The sequence below is a fragment of the Aspergillus lentulus genome (assembly GCF_001445615.1).
Source record: "Aspergillus lentulus DNA, contig: Alt01, strain: IFM 54703, whole genome shotgun sequence".
In the NCBI taxonomy this organism is placed as follows: Eukaryota; Fungi; Ascomycota; class Eurotiomycetes; order Eurotiales; family Aspergillaceae; genus Aspergillus; species Aspergillus lentulus.
Genome location: NW_028322123.1, coordinates 3937604 through 3959546, shown reverse-complemented (window position 1 = coordinate 3959546; position 21943 = coordinate 3937604). Strand labels below are relative to the sequence as shown.

The window sequence follows — 21943 nt, the reverse complement described above, 5'->3', positions numbered from 1 at the left end:
GAGAGGACCCAGAGCAAAAGAAGAAGAGGCTTACACTTGATCTTTCGCCGGCGACACGGTTGGCTACAAGTACGGTCAGCGACCAGCTTGACAACTTGGCGTCAGATTATCACGAACCACCCTGACAAGACGATGTTAGTAACTTTGCGCAACAACATAGCTTAGATGGAGAACAAACGATCTGTGCGAAATGGGCGTGGCATCGGTGGTTGCCTTTCAAGCTTCAGCTCGCATTACTGAGAATTCAGATACGAAGCTTCGCAATTCAAAAGCGGGGGACTCAAAAGTGTCCACCACTAGCTCGGTACCATAAAACGAACCTAAGTACGATTGTTCTTGCTATTTTGCTTCAATTTAGGTTTTAACTTACATATTCCACACCCTTTTCTCTCTAATGTACTCCGTATGAGTGGCTGGTTACTACCCCACATGGGCCTCCGCATTAATGCGAAATGCGAAAGGCGAAAGACGAGGAGACATGACAACTAATTCGGGTCTGAGGTATAAATACGGCGGCCATTGACAAAGTTGAAGTATTATTGCCATGATCACTCATACATCAGCTTATAGCTAGCGATGCAAAGACTTGCATTTCCATTAAGTCGTTGGTCTCACTGCGCCTGCACGATAACTAACCTCCGCGTTCGGGTACAGCAAAGAATGGCTTCCAGCTATCCCACCAGCATTTGCCCTTCTGCAGCAGAGATCACGAATGGGCAGCTCACCCCTCAGAACCTGGAGATTGCTATTCGCAGTCTGTACCACGATGGTCTAGTTGTGGTCGAGAATGCAGTGCCGCATGCCGTACTCGATCGGCTTAACGAGAAGATGGTGCAGGACGCATATACCCTGCAGAGCAGAAAGGATAATAGCCCATATAATTATAACCGGGGCAATATACAGCAGGATCCTCCGCCCGTGAAAGATTACTTCGATCCTGACATTTATCTGAGTAAGTGTCGTTCCCCACGGCGAGATCAGATCCTGCTAACAGTCTCTTGCTAGACCCAATTGCCATGCAGATAACAAACACTGCCCTCGGCCCTCGTCCAAAATGGACGTTTTGCTCGGGAAATACAGCCATGCCTCCGACAGCAGACTGTCCCCCGACATCGCAGCCGGTCCATTCAGACGCAGACTTCGACCACCCAACGCACCCCTTTGCCTATGTCGTCAACGTCCCCTTGATCGAGATGACTCCGGAGAACGGCTCCACCGAGATCTGGCTCGGAACTCACATTGACTCAGGCCTGCATGTTCAAGAAGGAATGCACGGTGACCGAGCAAGCGGGCGCATCAAGCTTGACAAGTTGGAGAAGCGACGAGCGATCCGGCCGCCGTGCCAGCCTGTCGTCCCAAAGGGCGCCATAGTAGTTCGGGATCTTCGACTCTGGCATGCTGGAGTCGGTAATAAGACTGATCAAGTTCGTGTAATGCTGGCAATGAGTAGGTGTCCTAGTGTTATCGGTGCATGGTCAAGGCTAATGGACAGTTCACTTTGCTCCCTGGTACCGGAATCCGATGCGACTGGAATTTTCCGAGAGTGTACGGCCGATTATGGAGAAGCAGGACGGTCTCGAGGTGCCGGTTGACTGGGTGACTGATGAAGAAGCCATGTCGCGTTATCTGAATCGTGCATTCGGTAACGCATATGACTTCAACCAACAGTCTTAACAAAGGGATATATCCCAGATGTTGTCATGTGTGTTTCTCCTTAGCAAAGCCTGGGAGTGAACGCCGCGAAGATGTGTCAGTTTGGAATATGTGTACATATTGGGAACAGTCCTACTGGTACGAGGATTTGGAGCTCCAACAGTCCAGCAGTATGCGCTTCGCTGTAATGATAAGTCATAGGCGTGCTGGCAACTCCTGTGGCTGCGGTCGCAATGGCTGGCTGTCCAGCTCTGGTCGATATGATCGACCGTCCAGCTCCTGCGGCCAACCACAACCCTTGGGCTGAATAATATAGGAGCCCTGAATCTCAGTCGGAGGAATAGCGCATTTATTGAGGCGTGTTGAGCGAGCTCTATAGGTCCACATGAACCAGATAACAAAGGCAAGAATAGCTAATGCAACCACCCCTCCGGCAACACCGCCAGCAATTGCTGCTGTATTTGTGGAAGCTGCTATTGGTGAAGACGAAAGTTTTGTTGAAGAAGTAGACGCGGTCGTCTGTGCAGTCGTGGCTGATAACGAAGTGGACAATGATGCCGAAAGCGATGTGGTTGTGCTTATAGACGATGTTGACGGTGCGGTCGGAGAGGATATTGTCAGCGAAGAGGAAGCGACTAAGTGGCAGTGGGCTGTCAGTACCAGTAATCACATTCTTCCATGAGATACTCACCTGATCCAGACACTATAATTGACAAAGCAGTCTGTCCCTGCGGCAAGACCACGTCCAGCGGTGCGCAACCCACAAATCCATTTGAATTGACCTCAAACCCCTTCGCGTCCTGATCGCAGCAAAAGAAATCCACCGCAAAATACAAATCCAGTGTACTATTTGCACAACGCTTTTCCTTGGGGCCTGATCGAGCCTTCCAGCATTCGTTGCCGTAGTCGCCTGGCCCGCAATATGTGGCCATAGGGCAGCAGTTATGCCATTGTCCCCATGTCTGCCCGCAATCGAGTTCGGTACTCAAGCAGGTATTATTCTTTTGAACAGCGAATCCGTCAGTCATTGGTAGGATAGAGGTAAGTCTGTCGAGTAAATCGGAAACCAAGTCATAACGAGGAAAAAGCATGGACTAAAGCACTTAAAGGAGAGGGTAAGCATCCATCACTGTCTCCAGCTTGACCGGCTTTCCCTTGAGCAACGAAGCGCTTACAGAACTATCCAATCTTGAAAAGAGATGATGCAGTTCACCACCTGAAAGCCAGGTCAAGTCAGCCCAACCGGTTTTCGCGGGGTGGTGATTATCGAGGTTGTCGGCAGCTAAAACGCCAATAACTTCCACAATCTTTCTGGATGACATCCTAAGCGCCAGGGTATAGCATGCCAAGTGGCCTTGCTGACAGAGAATAGGGTTTACAAGGAGAGTACCCACCATAGATTGTCAGCAAGAAGCTGAGGGCATGATGAGGTTCTGGCCGTGAAGCCTTTCCAGAAGCTCTGGGGGACACAAGATATCCATTCCGCGGGTCATCCGCCACAATCAAGAAACACCTGGCAATATATTTATACAGCGACAAAGTTGGAACAAAGAACCCACGTTTTCTTAATCTCTAGCCGTCAAGCCTTGGTCCATCCCGGGTGTTCCGACCGTGGGGAACTGCGACAGCGACTGCCTCGTTGGATTGACTTTGACGCCCCGAGAAAGATCATCAACAAGACGGCGAACAAAAGTAGACTGCTCATAAATGTCTCGTTGCCAAGATGTAAAGCCTTTCTGGCAGTAGGTATGATGCCATCCTCGCTTGTGATGGGCTTTGCCGGGGCTTTTGAGGATATAAAATAACCGTGCGATATGGGCCGGTCCTCTACATGGTGCTGTCCATGGCGCACCTCGTCACTTCCGTCTAACACATAGTCATCCGTTCGATATTCGTTTGGCGGTTCGTATTGTGGTCGTTCACCGGGTTGGTAGCTCTGGTCTTGCTCGCGCTGCCATCGTTCATAGTCGGTTTCGGGTCGCTTGCGCTTCCACACGTTGTCAGATAGGATTCGTTGTGTGGGTGTGTCTGCCATGACCTTAAGTGGAGCCATTGAGTGTTTGAGCAGTACAAACAGAAGTAGAACAAGTCCTGCTGGCAAAGCTTTTAGACGTCGAGAATGATTCAAGCTTCTCAGAACATGGGGGACTGCGATTGATAATAGATTGCGATAATGATCATATGTTCCCCGATGATCGTTCCCCTATGGTATGAAAAAAAGCACTTTTACGAAGTGAATGCGCGGGATTTGTCCTTCCGAGTCAGTGATTGAGCTAGACTAGAAACTAGTCTGTCAAAGATTCGTTTGATCGTCGACAGCATTAGCCAGTCCCTGGCTGAGCCCAGCAATTCAGCAATGTCAGCATGTGCTTACTTTCCTAACTCGGATCAAGGCTTACTACAACACACTACGGAGAACCCGATGGTTATCCAATGAAACAGCCCAGCGATCTTGGACCCTTGTCAGTAGGTAGGTGGCGTCTCCTGCAATTGAACCAACAGCAGGGGTGTGTTTTTGCGAAGCGCCCTATTTGGCCATAGTAATGTAGATCAAGAGCGGACATGTTTGTCAAGCTCTGTCGGATCCATGGACGATCCTCGGGGCAACCTCGATGTCTCTTAGTCCTGTCAACATCGTGTATCTGCAAATGAGTTGTCATGTATTAGATTACCAATGTCGGTCACAAGGGGAAAGATGAGCCTGCCTCAGAGTTGTGATGCATCGTCCCGGGTGCCCTTTTGGCTATCTTTCTTTGTGGACTAGGTGCATCTGCCGACGTTTCCGGGCCTAATGCATCTATCGTCTAGATTGGCAAATGGCGACTCATTTCCAGAGCGCCACTCGCAGGGTTCACAATGAAACCAGCATTACTCGATATGGTCAAGCAGCGGGGTCTGCCGCCTGCCAGTGACCTGTCCGGTGCATCCATAGCCCACTCTGACTCATGTAGGGTCAAGGGACCATGGCCCACCCCAGGTCCCTGACCAGGTAACGCTACTCTGTAAGACAGATACTCTGATGCCAGTGAGGCTTGCCAGTCTGCGGTGTATGGCGTATACCCAAGCATTATAAGCCCCTTTTCCATGTTCTCACACAGATTCATCATCATAACTGCGATGCGCACGCGATTCATCAGGGTAAATAGTGGATTACATAATCTGGGCCTTGTTCTTTGCCTCGTCGCGTTAACTGTTGACAACAGAAATGCCTGAAGGTAAGGCATCTCCAAGGAATACATGACAATACTGACTTTGAACTGGAGTATGGTTTATGCATGCTTCCCGTCAACACTTGCTGTTCACCAAACCAGTGTCTACTAAGTGTTGCCTCTTTATAAGGTGAAATATGACTAGAGAAGAGGTCATCCAAAGTGGGTTGTCTCTAACAATAAGATAGCGCCCCTGAAAAGGACTCCCTCTCCCAAAAGACATGAAGGAGGCCTTGCCATAAGAAAATAACCTAGACATTTCCCTATTTCACTGAAATATCTTGTACATTATTCTATCCAGGTTATGATGACAAATTTGCAAGCACAAATTTGCCCCAACGATGTAGCCTGGGAACAAGCCGAGGAAATATCTGACAACTGGCTAGCTCAATTTCTCAAGGTGGAAAATCTTGAGACCAATCGCGGATTTCATCCTTACTCACAACAGAGGCAATGCGACCGAGTTTGCCATACTCCGAAAAGGCTCTTATAACATCTCTCTACGGATGAAGTACCGAAAAGGCGCCACCGTTATACGCTTCTCGCAGCCTGGTGTCGTTTTCGTTCCTGAGAAGAATGTCATGAAAATGCGATTTCTGGCACACCAGACATCAATACCGATTCCATTTATTCTTCACCTGGGTACAAAGAAGGAGAGTCCCCTCGAACTAGGCCCATATATTATGATGGATTATATCCAAAAGAAAAGAAAATGTACGACGGTCTCAACACATCGGGATGTCCAAAAGAGGAACGTAGAATTCTGGACCCGAACATCGACGAAGACAAGCTTCAGATGTTCTGCTTCGGCTTTCGACTCCCGCTTTGCCTTGGATAAGATCTCTCAGCCAGATGGATGACTTCACCTGGGAAGTAACACGCTAGCCTCTGTCAATGAATATGATTGAATTTGTACGACTGAGAGGTTTGCCGCGATCAAAACTTCCGGATATAGACACTACATATAACACATCTTCTTCACTTCTTGAAGCCCTTACGGACCTCAATATTGAGCACCTGGTACACCAAAGGAACGATGCCGTGGAGTCCGCAGATGACTGTCGGCGATAGTTTGTGGCGAGGCGCCTTTTCCGTAAGCTCGCCAGGGACAAGCGGCATCCCAACCCATCGCTGGAAAGGACCTTTCACAATCTGGTATGGTGATTCACGACCAGGTAATGTACTGCTTAATGAGAATACGCAGATTGTTGGAGTGGTGGGTTGGGAGTTCGCATACGCAGCAGCCGCTGAATTTCCTTATGCACCGCCTTGGTGTGCTGCTTATTGCGAAGTCTGAATTCTGGCCAACGGGTATCGGGGACTGAACAGGAGCATTTGATCATCGTTTGAAAACATTTCTCAGGGCGATGAGGGCTTATGAAGACAAAGTGATCCAAAAGGGTCGTTTGAAAGAAGACCGGCGGCTCTCCGGTCCTATGCAACAGAGCTGGGAGAGTGGAGATTTCTGGACCATATATGCAGTGTTGCACAGCTTTGCCTTTGATGCAATCTACTGGCAGAAGATTGATCCACGGTTTTTTGGGCCCACTGAGAGCCCCAAGGAAGCGTGGAAGGATAGACTCGGTCTGCTGGAGGGAAAGAAAACTATGAGATGGAACAACTGGTGGCTCGGAAGCTGGAAGAGACGAAAACCAGGGTTTTGGCATGGGACCAGATGAGTATACTGTGGCTTTTCGTCAGCAGATGAAGAGACGGAAAGAAGAGGCAAAACAAGAGAGAGCCAATGCGGATGAACCGGATGAAACCGACAAGGTGGAGAATAGCCGAGTGAAAGAGAAAAAGAGATAAGCTGGCCACCACGCATTGTCCCGACTTGTCTGGGATGCCATGCGTGGTTTCATAGGGTACCACCTTTTGCACTCTATTCTCTTAACTGTGACTTATGCCAGGATAGATCTTGCCTTCTTGACCGTCTTGCTGTCGAACCTTTCTTAGTAGCTGATTTGGACGTTCCTTTCTGTATGATCCACAGCCAATTTTATACCCCCCAGCATGTTGATCTGGAACAGCGACTATTGTCACGTCCAGGTGCAGTCGATACCACAAAGTAGAGAAATCGCAAAAGGCAAGTTGACATCACCCAACGGAGCAATAATGTCTCACCAGTGACACTGGACTGTTCGAATGTTCTGACTACGGATCTTATTTTTGAGACAGCGATCGTCACTTTGCACCAAATTCCACAAACGATAAGTCAGCTATCCATGGTTGACCCAGAATGTTGAACACCAGCACGTTGTAACTCCAAGTCTCCATGACTGGGAAATGTTTGGTAGAAGACGATCCACCTTGATATGACGACGACTGCCGATGGTGGGTCCATCACATAACTCTAACTTGGTTCGACCCGGGAACCTTTGGGATATTGCCAGGTACGTTCCCAGCATAAGTAAAGCCCAATTTTAGGGATCGGCAATTAGGTCCGGGAGTGGCTGCCTCTAGGAACAGGCAAGCATCCGGCTGCGAATTTGGTACGAACCCTTCTGTTGCTCAGTTGCCTGGATAGTGGAGTATTAATGATTGTTCCTTGTGGGACTGGTTAGGTCTCAATGGATCAGCCCTGGTAAGGTTTGGACTCTTATCTTTATTGCAGATCGTTATTCAGATCCACCTACTGTCTATATGCTGCTGCCCTCCGCCAATAATCACAAAGGACCAGACTCAAAAAATGTACAATCCGATCTCTGCGAATCGGATCTGCCAGCCCTTTCCCTGTCCCACACCTCCCATTCAGGCTCAATCTCTGGTAGGCCTAAATGGCAATGAACTTGTGGCGCACTTGGGTCGATACCAAGGCCTGAGGGCTTTGGTCTTTCTGGTCCGAGTTCAAGGATAGAATGACGGCAGCTCCAACTATCCCAGGCGGATATAAATGCCCCTACAGTACCACCCCCGGTTGTAAACCTGCCCAATATCATTCTTGCCAATACGTTCTTTCTCTCGAGTACCAGCCATATCTACCCAGTCATCACAATGAAGTTCAGCATTTTTGCTCTCGCCTTCATCGGCTCTGCCCTGGCCGCCCCTGGTGCCTCTACTCCCACTCCTTCTTCTACCCCAGCGGCTTCTTCCTCTTATGCGGCTTCCTCCAGTCGTATAGCCTCATCCACTGCCAGTCCTTCAGCTACTCCCACCTTTCAGCCGGGCTGCGACATTGAGCACGCGGGCAATAACGGCAAGCATCTTGGATGGTGTAAGAAGGCCAGGCCCTACACCTACAAGAACGGAACAAGCATCTGAACCTACCAAGTGGTCCAACCCGCAAGTCGCCAATATCAACGCCCTCATTCATGAAACCATTCCTCCAGTGCTTTGGTATATGGGTGAGGGCAGAGTCATTGAATGGCATTCAACTCTGGAAACTTCTTTGAATGGAACGAACGCTGTGTGTGGTTTGTTACTCGGAGGACTTTTCAGCTGATGTCATTCCCTGTACTTGGATCTTCTTGCGGTATACTACTGGTATCCAAGGCCTTACAATCCGGTTCTAGATGTTAATATAAACCACAATAGCTGAGATTGGTTCTACGTATGGATATTGGCCGGTAGTCACGAGGAGCAATAAGTGCTGTAGTTCGTGCGGCTAGATTGATTTTTCTCTTAGCGTGCTGCTCATGTCTCCGTAGACGTGTAAAAGATGACGAGTCACTGATATTTATATTGGGACCGTTCCTGTATGCGTTGGTGGAGGGACTGTTTTTGCTGTAACCTTGCCTCGAGTTGAAGATCAAGGCAATCGCTTAGGCAAAGCCCAGTCCATGCCGAAATCTGAATGTTACTTGCTTACAGTCTAGATGTTGCTGCAACTATTCTGCACGCATGTATGAGTTTACATCCTTCCACCAAATATCTACAGACATAGTTTGGGAATAATACGAGTACTCCGGGAGGTCGAATTGTTCACTTGAACTAGCGAAGGGGAAAGTTGACAGCGGTGGTACTTCCCATGTCGCGGAAGAAACATCAGCTCTAATGTATTGATTTTGGTGTAAACATTTCGACCCTCGATCTACAATTCTCATTCTATTCCTCGACCAGAAGAAGCACATCGACCAAAAGATCGAAGTCCCAGGGAACCAACTAGCGAAGTCGAGGACCACTTACAAACATCCTTGATATCAGCCCTTGAATTTGTGCTTGTGAGACTCAAACTGGCAAAAAGCAACGCAATAGATAACCGTCCGCCGACAGAGCAACTAGTACACCAGGATCTCCTCATCTTTGGCTCCCGCATCCCTCCATTTACTAAGCACCTTCTTCATATCCGCCGCGACCTTCTGAGTATAATCAGGCCCAGGGCCTCCGGCAGGCACATCCGCCGGGTTGCCCCTCACCCAAGCAACGGGTTCTTTGGCAACTCCAGCGAACCTCTTCTGAAGCTCTTCAACCTGATGAGGCTCATAGCCGCGACCAAAGATCACCGCACGAGGAGGCCGGCTGTAATCGTGGGTTCCGACCTCGTTGGGGTTCTGAGACTGCGGATCGCGACCTGCAAGCAGATGCGGGAGCTCAGCCTCAGCGGCCTCATCCGACTGGATGAAGTGGATGACTGAAGCGCATTAACACCATGCTTTCGGTTATTTCGGGAATGTATATCAAGAACCTTCATATTCAGGCAGCAGGTGCTGGGAGACTGATTTTCCGACCGCGGTTCTTCGGCCGCAGGCGACTACTGGAATCGGCTGAGTGAATGAAGACATGTTGCGAGAGAGCTGTACGCTGCGGATGAAAGTATTTCGGAGCATTGGAGGTGGAGAGTTAGGGAGTAAGCCCGGGCCGATGATTTAATTTATATTCCTCATTGCGGCGCACACGGTCTTGATCAAGAAGATGTTCGGACGGCGCACAAGAGACCGATCTCCGACGCCGAGCCAACGTACGAACGTGGGAGGTTCAAAGCTCAATACGAGATGAATTTGTCATCCAGTTACCCAGTGGCTAGTTAAAGTATGCTTGGTAGAAGTAGGTATAGACTACAAGGTAGACTCCAATCTAGAAAGATTTCAGGTAGAATAGGAGCAGCTTACATAGTAACTTCGGTAGATAATAGTAAGTAATAAGTACATATTATATAACATAAGGATAAGACAGCATAGCTCCTCTAATGGAAGTAAGTTATGTAGTATATATTAATTTTCCTGGTAAGGTAAATAAGCTTAACTATAGATCATGGTACTTACTAAATAGGAACTCATCACTATAGGTAGAACCTGGAAGATCACTTAACTCTATTTAACAATGTGATGGTTAGCAGATAGCTGAAAAGGGCTATGGTATCCTTAGCTAGTTCCCTATACTAAACTATAGAGACATTATTTCTATCTAAATGGCCTGAAGTGCTGCTGAACTCAGGCACTAGGAACCTTCTGGAATTTCTGTTTGCTCAATACTCTCTATACGCGTGCCTGAAGAGCCAGCGCTGGATTCATTCGACTACTCTCGGTAACTGTGGAAGATATCGTCCCTGACTCCACCAACATGTAATACATTGAGACTAAGATTACAGGATGTTTGCCACAGGCCATCCACTAGTCCCTTTCCCAAACTCATCTTGATTTATCTTATAAATCCTCCAGTGCGTTGATCGATCTCCCGGTAAGGAAATTATTATTGAAATATCCTAAATGCAATGCAAAGGCTCAACCACGGTGCTTCTAGTGCTAGGATGGATTCTACAGAAGCCTCAACAGGAGCAAAGAGGGTGATAGTTCTATTATTTAAGTAGATAATGTCCGGTAAGGAAAATCTTACCATATGTTGTTATTGATTGGGGGTAAGAGCAGAGCTGCGGGCAACGCTACATATGCACAGGTCAATGGGAATAAAATACAATATTCGTGTGTTAGATTCAACGTTGCCAGTTTAATAGGGGAAAACATTCGCTTAATGGAAACGAAGAGTCTGATATTGTTGTTTGACTATGCGCAGTACAGTCATCTCGCCAGTTTTCTGAAGGGATCGTCAAAAGTTGTGTTCAGAGTGTTCTGGCATGCCTTCTTGAGAAAATACTGTGGATGCCATTACATTAACTACTCAAACCGCCGCCCTTGTTTGTACATGGATAATGATTCTCTACATCTCAGTAGTATCCTTGACACCCGATGAGTTCGCTTATTTTGACCTGTATCACCAACCAATCTAACCTGTTTTGCATTGGCTGCAGCCCCCGCGTGATTTGTTGGCATCTTCCGTTAGCTGAGGTCTAGAACCCCTCCAATGCGGCGCGTAGACTCTGCGTCTTCCTACTTGTAATCGACTTCTCGGACCTGCCTTTTCGTTCTCGATGGCGGACAACTTGAACCTGTTGGGGGTGGTGGGCACTTGGATAGCGGCTGTCCTTGGAATTATCGCGCTCGCCGGCATCTTGCCTGTCTATGTCCTCTACCGGCAGACGCAAACTGAGCGCCATATTGCGCTCAGCAAGGTGCATGACCCTCATAAGACGTACATAACCGCGGGATACCCGCTATGGCCGGGAAGGCGGTTCTTTCGATCATACAGTGTGCCCGACCTGACAGGCCCTCCAACATGGTCGCAGCTTACGGTCGTTGCAAGGCGGCGCTGCGAGGGGTTTGGAACAAATATTTTACGATCTTTGACAGGGTGGGTAAATTTTGCAAATATCCTGCAGGTATACGACATCAAGCCAGCCGGTTCCAAGGGGAAATTGTCCTTCGCCCGTCAAGAAGCCCTACTGCCTGTCCATCGCGGTCTGTTGTTGCTGCTGGGAATAATTGACCGGTACTCGGATCAGACGCATCGGCCCGACAAGGGCCTGTTTGTTGGTGAAGCAGAAGAGGCAGAGATGGAGGAGTTTGGGCCCGGGGCCATCTTTGGCATTAGCGGCGTACTTGAACGTATTCTCGCTTCGCCTTTACTGCAGGAAGATGTCGAGTCTGGTCCCAGAGCGGTGGATAAAGTGGTGTTTCGGATGCATTCCGTACAGCACATGGCTAGAGTATCGGATTCTTTTCTACATGGCGACGATATGGATATTCTATCGTTGGTTGCCTTATATCTTGGTTATCTGGTTAGCGTTGATGGGAAAGAGCATTATGACCTTGAGACGCCGGATACCATGCTACCTGTGTACACTTCGAGCCACCGACGTGATCCAGATGAGGATGACTCTCATAAAATCTGGATCTGGGACGAGAAACCAGTGGACAGTCTACCGTCTCAACAAAGGAGACTGATGCAAGAGCTGGGAATTAAACTGCCGCGAGTCTTGAAGCTGAAGGAAATCGTAGCTCCCAACCAAGACATCTTCAGCCAGATGCCCCATGATGCTGCTCAAAGCTATCAAGTTATTTCGCACAAGGGGCAAGGAATCTGGATGACTCGGTCCAGTTTACATACTCTGGTGCTTGCGGTTTTGAGACTTAAAATTACTCCGCAGTCGTTTCTTTTCAATGACCCGCCCATTGGCCACAACATATTGAGCCATTTATTTTACTCGGGAAATTTAAGGACCTTCGTCGAGTCGACGGAAAAGTTTAGTAGGAACTTGGATGGCCTCACACAAATGGAAAAACAGGAGCTGGAACGATCCTTGCTGAATTTGAAAGAAAATGCACCCGAAGACGATACTGAGATGGACTGGAGCCGTACGAGAATGGACGCCTGCATCTCACTGGATAAGGTGCTGAATGAGATTTGCCAAAAAAGGGGCAACCTTCTCTGTTGCATCATCTCCATCCTGTATATGCAAGAAGGTGACTTTCGATTTATATGCAATAGATACAGAAGATTCGACCACGATGACCCAGAAGTGCTTGCGAGGCAATTCATGGTGGACTTGTCGTCTAAAAAGGTCCTGGCGCCACTACCTGATATTGACGGCAAGCCTGAATTCGAGCAGTTCTATTTTGATTTCCCGACAGTCTTCTCGGACGCCGAGTTACTTGACGTCTGGCCGTCGCCTATGAACAGGTATCCAGTGCCTATTTCGTTGCCGCTCGTCATGATGGCATCTCTGCGGGGACACTTGAGGATGGCTATGTGGGACATGAAACTGCCTAGCTCACCACTGGTCGATTTCTATCGAACGCTGCGCAGTGGTATCGTGCATATTGCGCCCCAGGAAATACCACCACCAGGCTCTCTCTTGACGGAATTCTTTCCTCCTCCTCCTCCTCCTCCTCCTCCGCTTCTTCCTGTGCCTGAAGATACATACCAACTTTCTCGAGCCGGCAGCCCTGAATATGAGCCGCGTCAGCGCGGCGATTATAGAAGGAGAATCTATATCGAAAGCGAATATTCCCTGTCTGCTGACTCCACCCAAACAGATTCCGCCATTACAACATCATCCGTCGCCCTGGAAGGCCACGCCGAAGATGGCTACGTGACCGCTCCAGAAGAAGATGCAGACGACGAGGTAACTGTTGCCATAAGGCAAAAACCACTACCGCCACCATCGCCGGAGAATCCTGTCCCATCTTCTTCTGCGTCATCACAACATGCTGACCCAGCTCTTCTCTCGCATGATGAAGACGCAAAATGCGTAGTTCAGCTTTCTGTCCTGAGAAACTTGTTGACTAGCGATGAGGCGGTCAGAGTAAAAGGTCTCGAAAACATCGAGAGATCTATAGACAGACAAAGAAGAGAGTGGCAGACGCATGCGGGAATAATACCATACAAAGACCGAGAAGACAGGGAAAGGGCCTCAATGTATGCTCTTGATCGAGAGTACCCTACTACGAGACCTGGTCAGCGTCGGCGGTACAGAGAGTCCCCTTCTGACGGACCTAAGCGCAGGTCGGGATCACGTCGTGATGGCAAACAAAAGGATCCAGCTTGGATGAGTATACTTGACCCACGAAGTGAAGAACCTACGGAAGAAGTACTCAGGGGTGTAACTGGGGTAACACGGCGTCATCGGAAAGAGAATAAAAGCCTCCAGTTCGATGATATCCCGATTAGGGCTCGCCGGTAGTGGGTAGCAATGATGTCGATGCATCAAAAGGGTGCGTTTGTGAATAATTGCATAAATCAGTCTTTCCAAAGAATGATGATTATTTTCCGGCGCTTCAGTGGTAAATGTGTGAAGTTCTGTTGGAGAAGCCCCTATAATCTCTAAACTATCCACAGCGGGCTCAGCTGTGATTTCCCAGGCTTGCAGGACTGAGCTGAACAAGCCAACACGGCTATATATTAACTTCTGCACCCCAACTCCAAAAATAATATGTACATGATGCACGCCAGGAGTAAACTGTATGATATAAGTCTTGCTACTAGGGGTACTGTAATTAATCATAAGTGAATGAGATCCACAAGGTCAGTACCTAACATGGTCCCTGGTGCGTCTGAAACCATGGATATTTCAATTATAGGGAATGTTGCTGCAAAGCATTATTATTATAAAATATAGATGGGGGTGTCTGGTTAAAGTACACAGAATAGGCACTTATTACCCTGGTTAGCCTAATAGCTGCACCAGTCTCCTTAAATATTTAAGTAATATAGAACATAAGTAGTAGGCCTTTACATTGTGTATGTCTTAATAGTTACTATCTATAAAAGACATTCTAGATATTAGTTATATACTTTCTTCTAGTGATGGTATTTACTAGCTACACACTAGTTGTACTTAAGATACCTGTTATGATAGGGGTTATTCTCGACTATTCGGGCTGCAGATCACTCCAAACTGTATCCTGATAGGCCACCATACCCTTATAGTAAGATATACTTGGAAACAATATCATTATCCCAGCTTTTCTCGTAACGAACTCAAGATAATTACAGAGCCAATTATCACTCAAGCGAAGCTTCCTAGAAGAGTAAGGACTTGTAAACTTGTTTAGAACTAACGAGCGACGAGTACTACATTGCTTAACATAGTATAGACATGATTCTCACGGAGAAGCCAGCAAGTTGGTCGATGTTGAATCCTTCCCAACCATACCTCACCCTCCTTTCCACACTGGATCTATACAACGCGAAAACATATCAGTGATGCTGGCCCAATAATCCTGCGGTGAATTGGTTACATACCGTTTCAACCCAATTGTAATCACTCTAGCACACGGCTGCGCCATCATTGGTGCCGTGGCATGTGGAAGCACGACAGTCTTGGATCTCTGTCCATTTGCCACCCTTGCACTGGACCTTTTCAAACAAATGACCATGAGCAAAGCTGGTCTGATCTTCCAACGGGACATGTTAACATACCACACCGGTCCTGTCGCAGCCGCAGAAATGCCTATCTCCGTTGGAGGCATTGCAAGGACTGTTCGTACGCCTTTGGTCACCGCCATAGCCAGCACCGCAGGTGTCCTGGACCTGGAACTCGCCTCGAGGGAGTGTGGACGCGCTGACGGCAGTGGCTGCCATGAGAGTGCAGAGGAGAGCTGTGAACATCATGATGAAAGAGTAGATGTTTGTATATTGAAACGAGGTGTCTTGATAGAAGTTGATTGTTGAGGAAGGCTTGATGTCCAAGAGTACTGAGTTTCTGGAGGAAACATGAAGGTATTTATACCTTTTCGAAGCAAAGGTCAAGTCGTCGTCCCAGTTCAGTTACCTAAGAGTTAACCAGGATGTTGACTACTCACTTCTTCTCTTGAAGAGACTGATAGTATCACCCTTGCACGGCTGTCATCCTTCAGCCTGCAAAAGCACTGAGAAGGTGCGGAGATTTGAGGAGGTGAATGCAGTCAGCTTGAGTTGTTCTAACAGCTCGTTGATCACCAACAGTCCGAGTTAATCCCAATACTCCAGTGGATTGACGACCGACAGATGCTAAAGCAAGTGCATGGATTAGAGTAAGCCCTCAGACCGGGGTCCTCAAACAGGACAATAATAGGGTCAACAAAAGGTAACATTAACCAATCGTGTTGCCAGCATGGGCTCGGTGTCATGCAGTCTTTTCTTGACCCCTCTCCGGTAGTACATCTGATGGTCTGGCTTCGGGCTCATCTCTTCTGACATGTTGTCTGCCTCATGCGCAGGATACCCTCTGCTTTTGATGCGTACATTCGATGAACCGCAGTCTTCCACCAACAATCAAACTAAGGAGAGGAGCCAGACAGCTTCCTTACATTGTGCTAGGAAATCTGTTCTAACTTATTTGACTCGTAGACTTGGCAAAGTAAACATAGATCCCTTTATGAATTTGATGCAGTACTCCAGGCGAGTGGTACATGCGTCATAAGGCGCCCAGCATAGCTTTCTGGTTCGCTGGAGTCGCCTATCAGATCTCGTATGTGGATCGAGACTGAAATATCTAAGATGCCACGAGTCATGCCATGTCCAGTGCATTGCGCACTATGCGCGTAAGCAACTACCAAGACATGGCCCCAACTACCTTCTGCGCCTCTGACTCGACTGAGACGGACGCCGCAACGTAAGGTACTCGGATATCTGAAGGCGTGGCGTACGAGGGCACCGATCAGGAAAGTGCTCCCGTAAGCATGCGGGGGTTGTCAATCTTCTTGATTTACCCCTGCTGCCTTATCTGAGGATACGACCAAACTTGATGGTATGGAGTAGTAAAGGCACTAGGATAAGCACAGATCTTTCTTCTCAGACACAACTTTTATGCAAATTATGGAATCGCGAGATTGATTTCCACCACAAACTCTTCCATGACACATTCCTGGGTAAATCAAATGATCCCTTAGTCCGCCTAAAGTAGTGTCTGGAGTAAAAGAGTCGGTTTATCGAGAACTACCAGTGCCCAGGCAAGTTATACAAAATGATCTTGATCATGATACCAATTCTCGGTTCATTAAATTATACAACTTTATGAAGAACCTCCTGCGACGATTGTCGATCCTACACTGACCAAGCCAGCCATGCAGGGTTCTCCCGGGCCCTAACTCCTAGCCCACACTCGGTGGCGAAGACACTTGTCCTTTATTGCATGATTCTGGCATAGCCCTGCTTGGCAGCTGGCCTCCGCATAGAACGGGCCCAAGGATGGGGAATAATCATCCAATGCGGATCATCCAACTTCTTCGGATCGTTAATATAATAAAAGAGAAGAAGGTTACATCCGGCGCCTCCAGCAATTATAACTGTTTGATCTATAGTGCTTAGAGTGGTAAATAAGTTGAGCAGCCTCTTGGCGGGGGGCCTAAGAAGCGGGCCTAGGGCTGAATTATGTGCGTCCCGAAGTCAGGGGATGCTAGTATGGGATAAGTATTACAACTGATCAGTCGGGGAAGCATAAATAAAGACAATACGTGATATACCTTCTGCCTGAACTTATCCCCAGATCGTGGGATAGCAGAGGTCCAGGGATCTTTGTCAAGAGAATTTCAGGAATGAATATCAAGCAGAGGGCTGGCACTAGCAGCACCTTGAGTAGCGCGGAGGGGTACCCTTAATCAAGCTAAAAGCGGGGCCGCGCGCATAGAACAAAAGTCCCCTACTCGTGGGCACTAGCCTGAGCTGCCTAACCAATACGCGAGTGCCGACGGGTACAACATAGTTACAGTAGAAGAACCTCGCTAACACAAGCCTCGACATGTCGGGTACTCCAATCAGGCTCCGCCAACGCCATGGTGAGGCTCAGAATTTAGGTATAAGCTGTCCCTCGTATGATAGGCAAGGCCGCCACAAATACTGATTCGTCTTTTCTTCCTGTCACCGATGAGAAAGCCAATTAGTGCTTACAGGATGACTTTACGTTTGGGATCTTCAACTACATCCTTCTAATCTAACAGAATTCTCAAGGGCCAGAAAAAGCCATGTTGGTGAATACTATCCGAGAAGATCACGGAGGTAGCAAAAGTCCCTTGATTGCGAGGCTGTCAAGTGGTGGTGCCATCAGTTAGGTTAGTATTGCTGTTCTAGGTTGGGCAGTTATAGAGCGTGGCGGTATTCCTGGTCATTGGTTGGCAAGTTTGAAATGAGTGACGATCAGTTGGGATATTGCAGTATTCCTTGTCCCTGAGTGAGACTTACTGCGGCTCTAGCAACGAATAGACGCCCAGGAGATGCAAAACTATCCACATAAGAGGGGATCCATGTGGAGAAGGCTGTAATTTTTGACTCGTCTGATGTCAATTTCAGAAGACCAAGTCTTCCCAGCTGTGAAAAAAGCTGCTAATTCCAGGGACCCTTCTAAGCTGGGTCATTGGGTACATAATTAACCAATACACAAAAGATGCATGGCCGGATCAAATGGTCTATACATTTTCGCATTATGCAGCAATATGACTGCGCTCCCCAGCAGTCAAATCACTTGTTTTCAACTGCACAATGTTGTGAGCGACGCGTCATTCTTCATTTGTCTCGAGCTTTCCCAGAAAGTGAAATCTCACCACTTCGGTGACGCCGTTTTCGAAGTACCTTGGCTGATCTTATGATGATTATGGTGAGCAAGACGGACAGAACAATGCTGCATATCACCGAGTAGCCTGTGAGGCCAAAAGACCTGGAGATTGCTGGGTGTTTGCCTTTGCCATTCTCAATGGGGTCATCGACACCTTGCACCGGTGGTCCATATATTGGCTGATCCCCTGGCTCGTAGTGCTCATCTTGTCCGCGAAGCCATCGTTCGTAGTCGGTTTCGGGCCTAGAAAATTTCTTTGACTTTGCTGAGGCCATCTGTTTCGAAAATCGGTCCACGTCTGGAAGACTCCTAGTAGTGAGTGCAGTGATGGGCGTGTGGGGATAGGATTGGTTCTTACCCTCGACAACAAACAATTTCCGTGGATTTCTTGATCTAGTAGGTTCCTTGCCGAAGGTATTTGAAGTTGAATGTGTGGGTTTTTCTATCCTGGGAGCTGAGCTAGCCGACAATATACAGAAACCCCCTCTCCGGAGAGGGCCAGATCCCTGTACGTTATGACGCTGGACCCGCAGCCCAACAATTTCCGTCATACGCAGCTCCCATTTTTCATCCTCGGCTATTAAAGATACAGAATTAAGATACCCGCAAACGACAGTTGAGTACAGATTCAGAATGACAGTGTTTGCAGCACAGTTTACTTTCCAACAACCTTGGACCAACGCGCAGCCCTTAAAGCTGAGTCGATCGTGAAGATCACCAGTAGAATTACTTGTAAGGCGCTTTATGCCATTGGATATGTTTCACTGAGGCATAATCTCGCTGTCATCCGGGTTATCCGATTGCATACATGACACAGCACAACAGGTTGCTTATAGGCATCACAGTGACCATATCCAACACCCAAAAACATATGAAGAGCCAGTTAGATTGACTTCCTGTGTCCTCCTGCCACACTTGCAGCTAATCCTAACATGGATCAGTAACCAATGATTAATTAAACATAGATGTCAGCGCCATTGTGCATAGACACCTTGGACGCATGGAGAGTTTCACCCTTCCAGGCCGCAAAAAGCAAGTTTTCAACAAAACTCTCACCAGAAGTTGTGGTCTCCAGCGCAAATTATCCATATGGGTATACTGGCCTGCCCAGCCTATGATCACGCCCAGGCTACAGGCATTGCGTCCAGGATATAGAGAGTCAATACGATGAAGAGCTTTCGTGCCGTCAGGTACTGCAATGGTAGACAGCGAACAGCGGACGGCAAAGTTATATGCAAGGCGCGCACAACGCTGTACATAAGCTCCGTATATTATTTGGTGGGAGGATACAGCCTTGGTGTGCGCATTAGATGCAACTAAACGCGAGGCTGCTGACGTCTCAGATCTACTAAACAGGCATTCAAGGCTGTGTCGAGAACATCAGTCTATCTTGGCCGGAACGCATCAGCTACCAAGCTCCACCGTTGGCATCTTTTAGAAACCTTCAAAATAGGTCAACCACCGGACATCACGTTCGGTTGGCATACAGTGTACACGGACATGAAACCTGTGGGGTTGGCTGTTGTGGTCGGGCCTCACTGGTTTATTCAACTCCTGTTTAGCCACAGTCGAGCGATTCGACTCCTAGAGGAAGTTCGGGGACGATTCACACTGCGCTTTCTGAACGATTGTTTAGAGGCTAACAAGTGCTAGGACCAATATTATTACCTTGGGCAAGCCCTTAATCTATTTTATTGGTGTAAGAGGTAGAGTCATTTACCCACTTGTCAAATCGACCCTTTGTCAAACACCGCCCACCACAGCAAAACATTTTCTTCCTCTTCAACCAAGGCTCATGGCATGATCAATAGCTAACGTTGTATGGGTGAAATTAGGAGTAATTCAACCAGAAGCGTACAAGAAACCTCCCTACATGCGCGTTGCCCCCTAAGGGAGAAGATAATACTACAGTACCTGCCATGCTACATGCTAGAGAAGCTAGCAAATGTACAGGCCATCCAGGCCTTGGCTATCTAGGCCTAGGACTCCTAGGTGCAGGCTACCTTGTCGCAGAAGGTAGAACTGGAGCATAAGAAGAAGGAAGTTATAGAAGCAGGAAGAGAAAGAGAGCTGTCAAGGCAGGAGGCTCAGACTGCTCAGATCTCTGAGTATCACACCTAAAGTTAAGCAGATAAACCTTTCCTAGTTACGCCTCTTTTTGATACTCTTCTTATCTAGCTTCCATACCAGTGCTGCAGTGTTTACAAGCAGCTTTGCAGACTACAGATGGCTAACAGCTAGCAAGCTTCCATATCATGTTCCAACATTGCAGCGGCTAGCTAGCCTGCGCCTACAGGAAAAGAGGATGGCTTTAGATATCTACTAGAGAATAAGATGGCTTTGGACAAGCATGTAATGGAACAAGCCTTGCAAGGGATTCCTTCGTGGGCACTGAGGCGCCAGAAGCAAAACTCTCTGGAAGAAATTAAGAATAATCTGGTATTCCTATCGAGTTTTACTAATAAATTCTACTAGATTCTCGACATGCTGTGACCTTGTCAAATCCATAGGGTTTATATAACATATATATATTCTAACTATTCGACGGGGTGCTGCGGCGTTTGAAAAGTGTGTGAATGACTCTGAAGTCATGGGAGAAGTCCACTCCGGACTGCTGGCCTGTATGCCGGCTGATATTGAGAAGGTCAGTTGCACATCAGTGATTGAAACAGCGGCCTACAATGACATATACATCAGACCGGATTGGAGGTTACTTAGATTTAATTAGTCCTACCTAGTGCAAGTCAGAGCACAAGCCGTTTCTTATATTTTTGTAGGTCCGGCCGGTTCCATGTGACTAACCAACAGAATAACGTTCTTGGTTTATCCAGTCTATGCAAACCCTAGCGCAGCAACCATTTCAAGTACTTTGAAATGAAACAGAGCAAAGGATTCCCCGAGGGCGCGCCGTCCACCCTCCGATATCCTCTTCAGTCGTGCTGCGGCAGGTTCGGTTTCTTTATGTATCACAGGCCCAGTCCCTTGCAGCAACCAAGAAAGTCTGGTGCTTTGTTTCAGCGACGGTCATGTCTCCGAAGCTAGGCAATTTGCTTGAAAGATCAGTCGAGTATATTGTGGCGCTTGCACCTTGTTATCACATGGACCAACAGGACACGGCATTTTTCCGTATGTAGAACTTCGATCCAGCCTTTGGCTACGATAGTCGGACTTCTGAAGATCATTCAGGGTCTGTAGCTTGTCGACAGGCGCAAGCATGCTCGAACCTCAGCGAATATAGCCGAAGTATGTGCACCCCATAGACGAAATTGCATCGCGCACATAGCCCAGTCTTTTAATCGCCAACTGGGAGTATTTCGCTTCGGAGGGATTGTTCTTGCAAAGGTTTTATTGTAGGTCCGACCATCTTGTGCGTCCTATCTTCCACTGGCTATAATAGTCATTGATGCGGAAGGACAACTTCCGCAGGATCTAAAAACTGAGTTCATGATGTTTCCGAACCATGTAGAGCCACTGGCAACTGAGATATTACTTGAACTTAATATGAACGGCATTGCATTCGAATCCATCGCACAAGTGGTATGCGCCGCCGGAGGTGTCATGGTTATTTGGTTTCGGAGACACAAGATATCCGCTGAAATACTCGTATTATTCAATTATCGCATAGCTAGCCTTGGAGGTATTATAACAGAAATGTACAGTGCCTAGCAGAACAATAATAGACCACCAAAGGTATATATGGAAACAATACATTGTAAGATCCGTAGACACGCAGGAATTGTACTACAGAGAGATGTCGTCTGGACCTCGCATATCCTTC

At 47.8% G+C, this 21943-nt stretch overlaps 6 protein-coding genes across 6 annotated transcripts; 3 read left to right on the top strand and 3 right to left on the bottom strand.

Moving 5' to 3' along the window:
- Positions 1-660: 660 nt before the first annotated feature.
- On the top strand, positions 661-2457 carry ALT_1218 (phytanoyl-CoA dioxygenase family protein; the record flags this gene model as incomplete). Its single annotated transcript, XM_089599111.1, has 6 exons — positions 661-952; positions 1006-1446; positions 1493-1642; positions 1855-1923; positions 2067-2309; positions 2375-2457. 6 exons carry the CDS (start codon positions 661-663, stop codon positions 2455-2457), a joined length of 1278 nt encoding a protein of 425 aa, XP_089456775.1.
- A 775-nt stretch (positions 2458-3232) lies between these two features.
- Positions 3233-3688, bottom strand: ALT_1217 (uncharacterized protein; the record flags this gene model as incomplete). Its single annotated transcript, XM_033563393.2, has 1 exon — positions 3233-3688. One exon carries the CDS (start codon positions 3686-3688, stop codon positions 3233-3235), a length of 456 nt encoding a protein of 151 aa, XP_033419284.2.
- A 4168-nt stretch (positions 3689-7856) lies between these two features.
- Positions 7857-8123, top strand: ALT_1216 (putative secreted peptide; the record flags this gene model as incomplete). Its single annotated transcript, XM_033563394.2, has 1 exon — positions 7857-8123. One exon carries the CDS (start codon positions 7857-7859, stop codon positions 8121-8123), a length of 267 nt encoding a protein of 88 aa, XP_033419285.2.
- Positions 8124-9079: 956 nt separating this feature from the next.
- ALT_1215 (uncharacterized protein) lies at positions 9080-9583 on the bottom strand (the record flags this gene model as incomplete). Its single annotated transcript, XM_033563395.2, has 2 exons — positions 9080-9432; positions 9487-9583. The coding sequence occupies 2 exons, from the start codon at positions 9581-9583 to the stop codon at positions 9080-9082; spliced, it is 450 nt and encodes a 149-aa protein (XP_033419286.2).
- A 1583-nt stretch (positions 9584-11166) lies between these two features.
- On the top strand, positions 11167-13818 carry ALT_1214 (uncharacterized protein; the record flags this gene model as incomplete). The annotated part of the gene is made up of 1 exon (XM_033563396.2): positions 11167-13818. The coding sequence occupies one exon, from the start codon at positions 11167-11169 to the stop codon at positions 13816-13818; it is 2652 nt and encodes an 883-aa protein (XP_033419287.2).
- Positions 13819-14903: 1085 nt separating this feature from the next.
- ALT_1213 (DUF1962 domain-containing protein) lies at positions 14904-15248 on the bottom strand (the record flags this gene model as incomplete). The annotated part of the gene is made up of 2 exons (XM_033563397.2): positions 14904-14993; positions 15057-15248. The coding sequence occupies 2 exons, from the start codon at positions 15246-15248 to the stop codon at positions 14904-14906; spliced, it is 282 nt and encodes a 93-aa protein (XP_033419288.2).
- Between the last annotated feature and the right edge of the window lie 6695 nt (positions 15249-21943).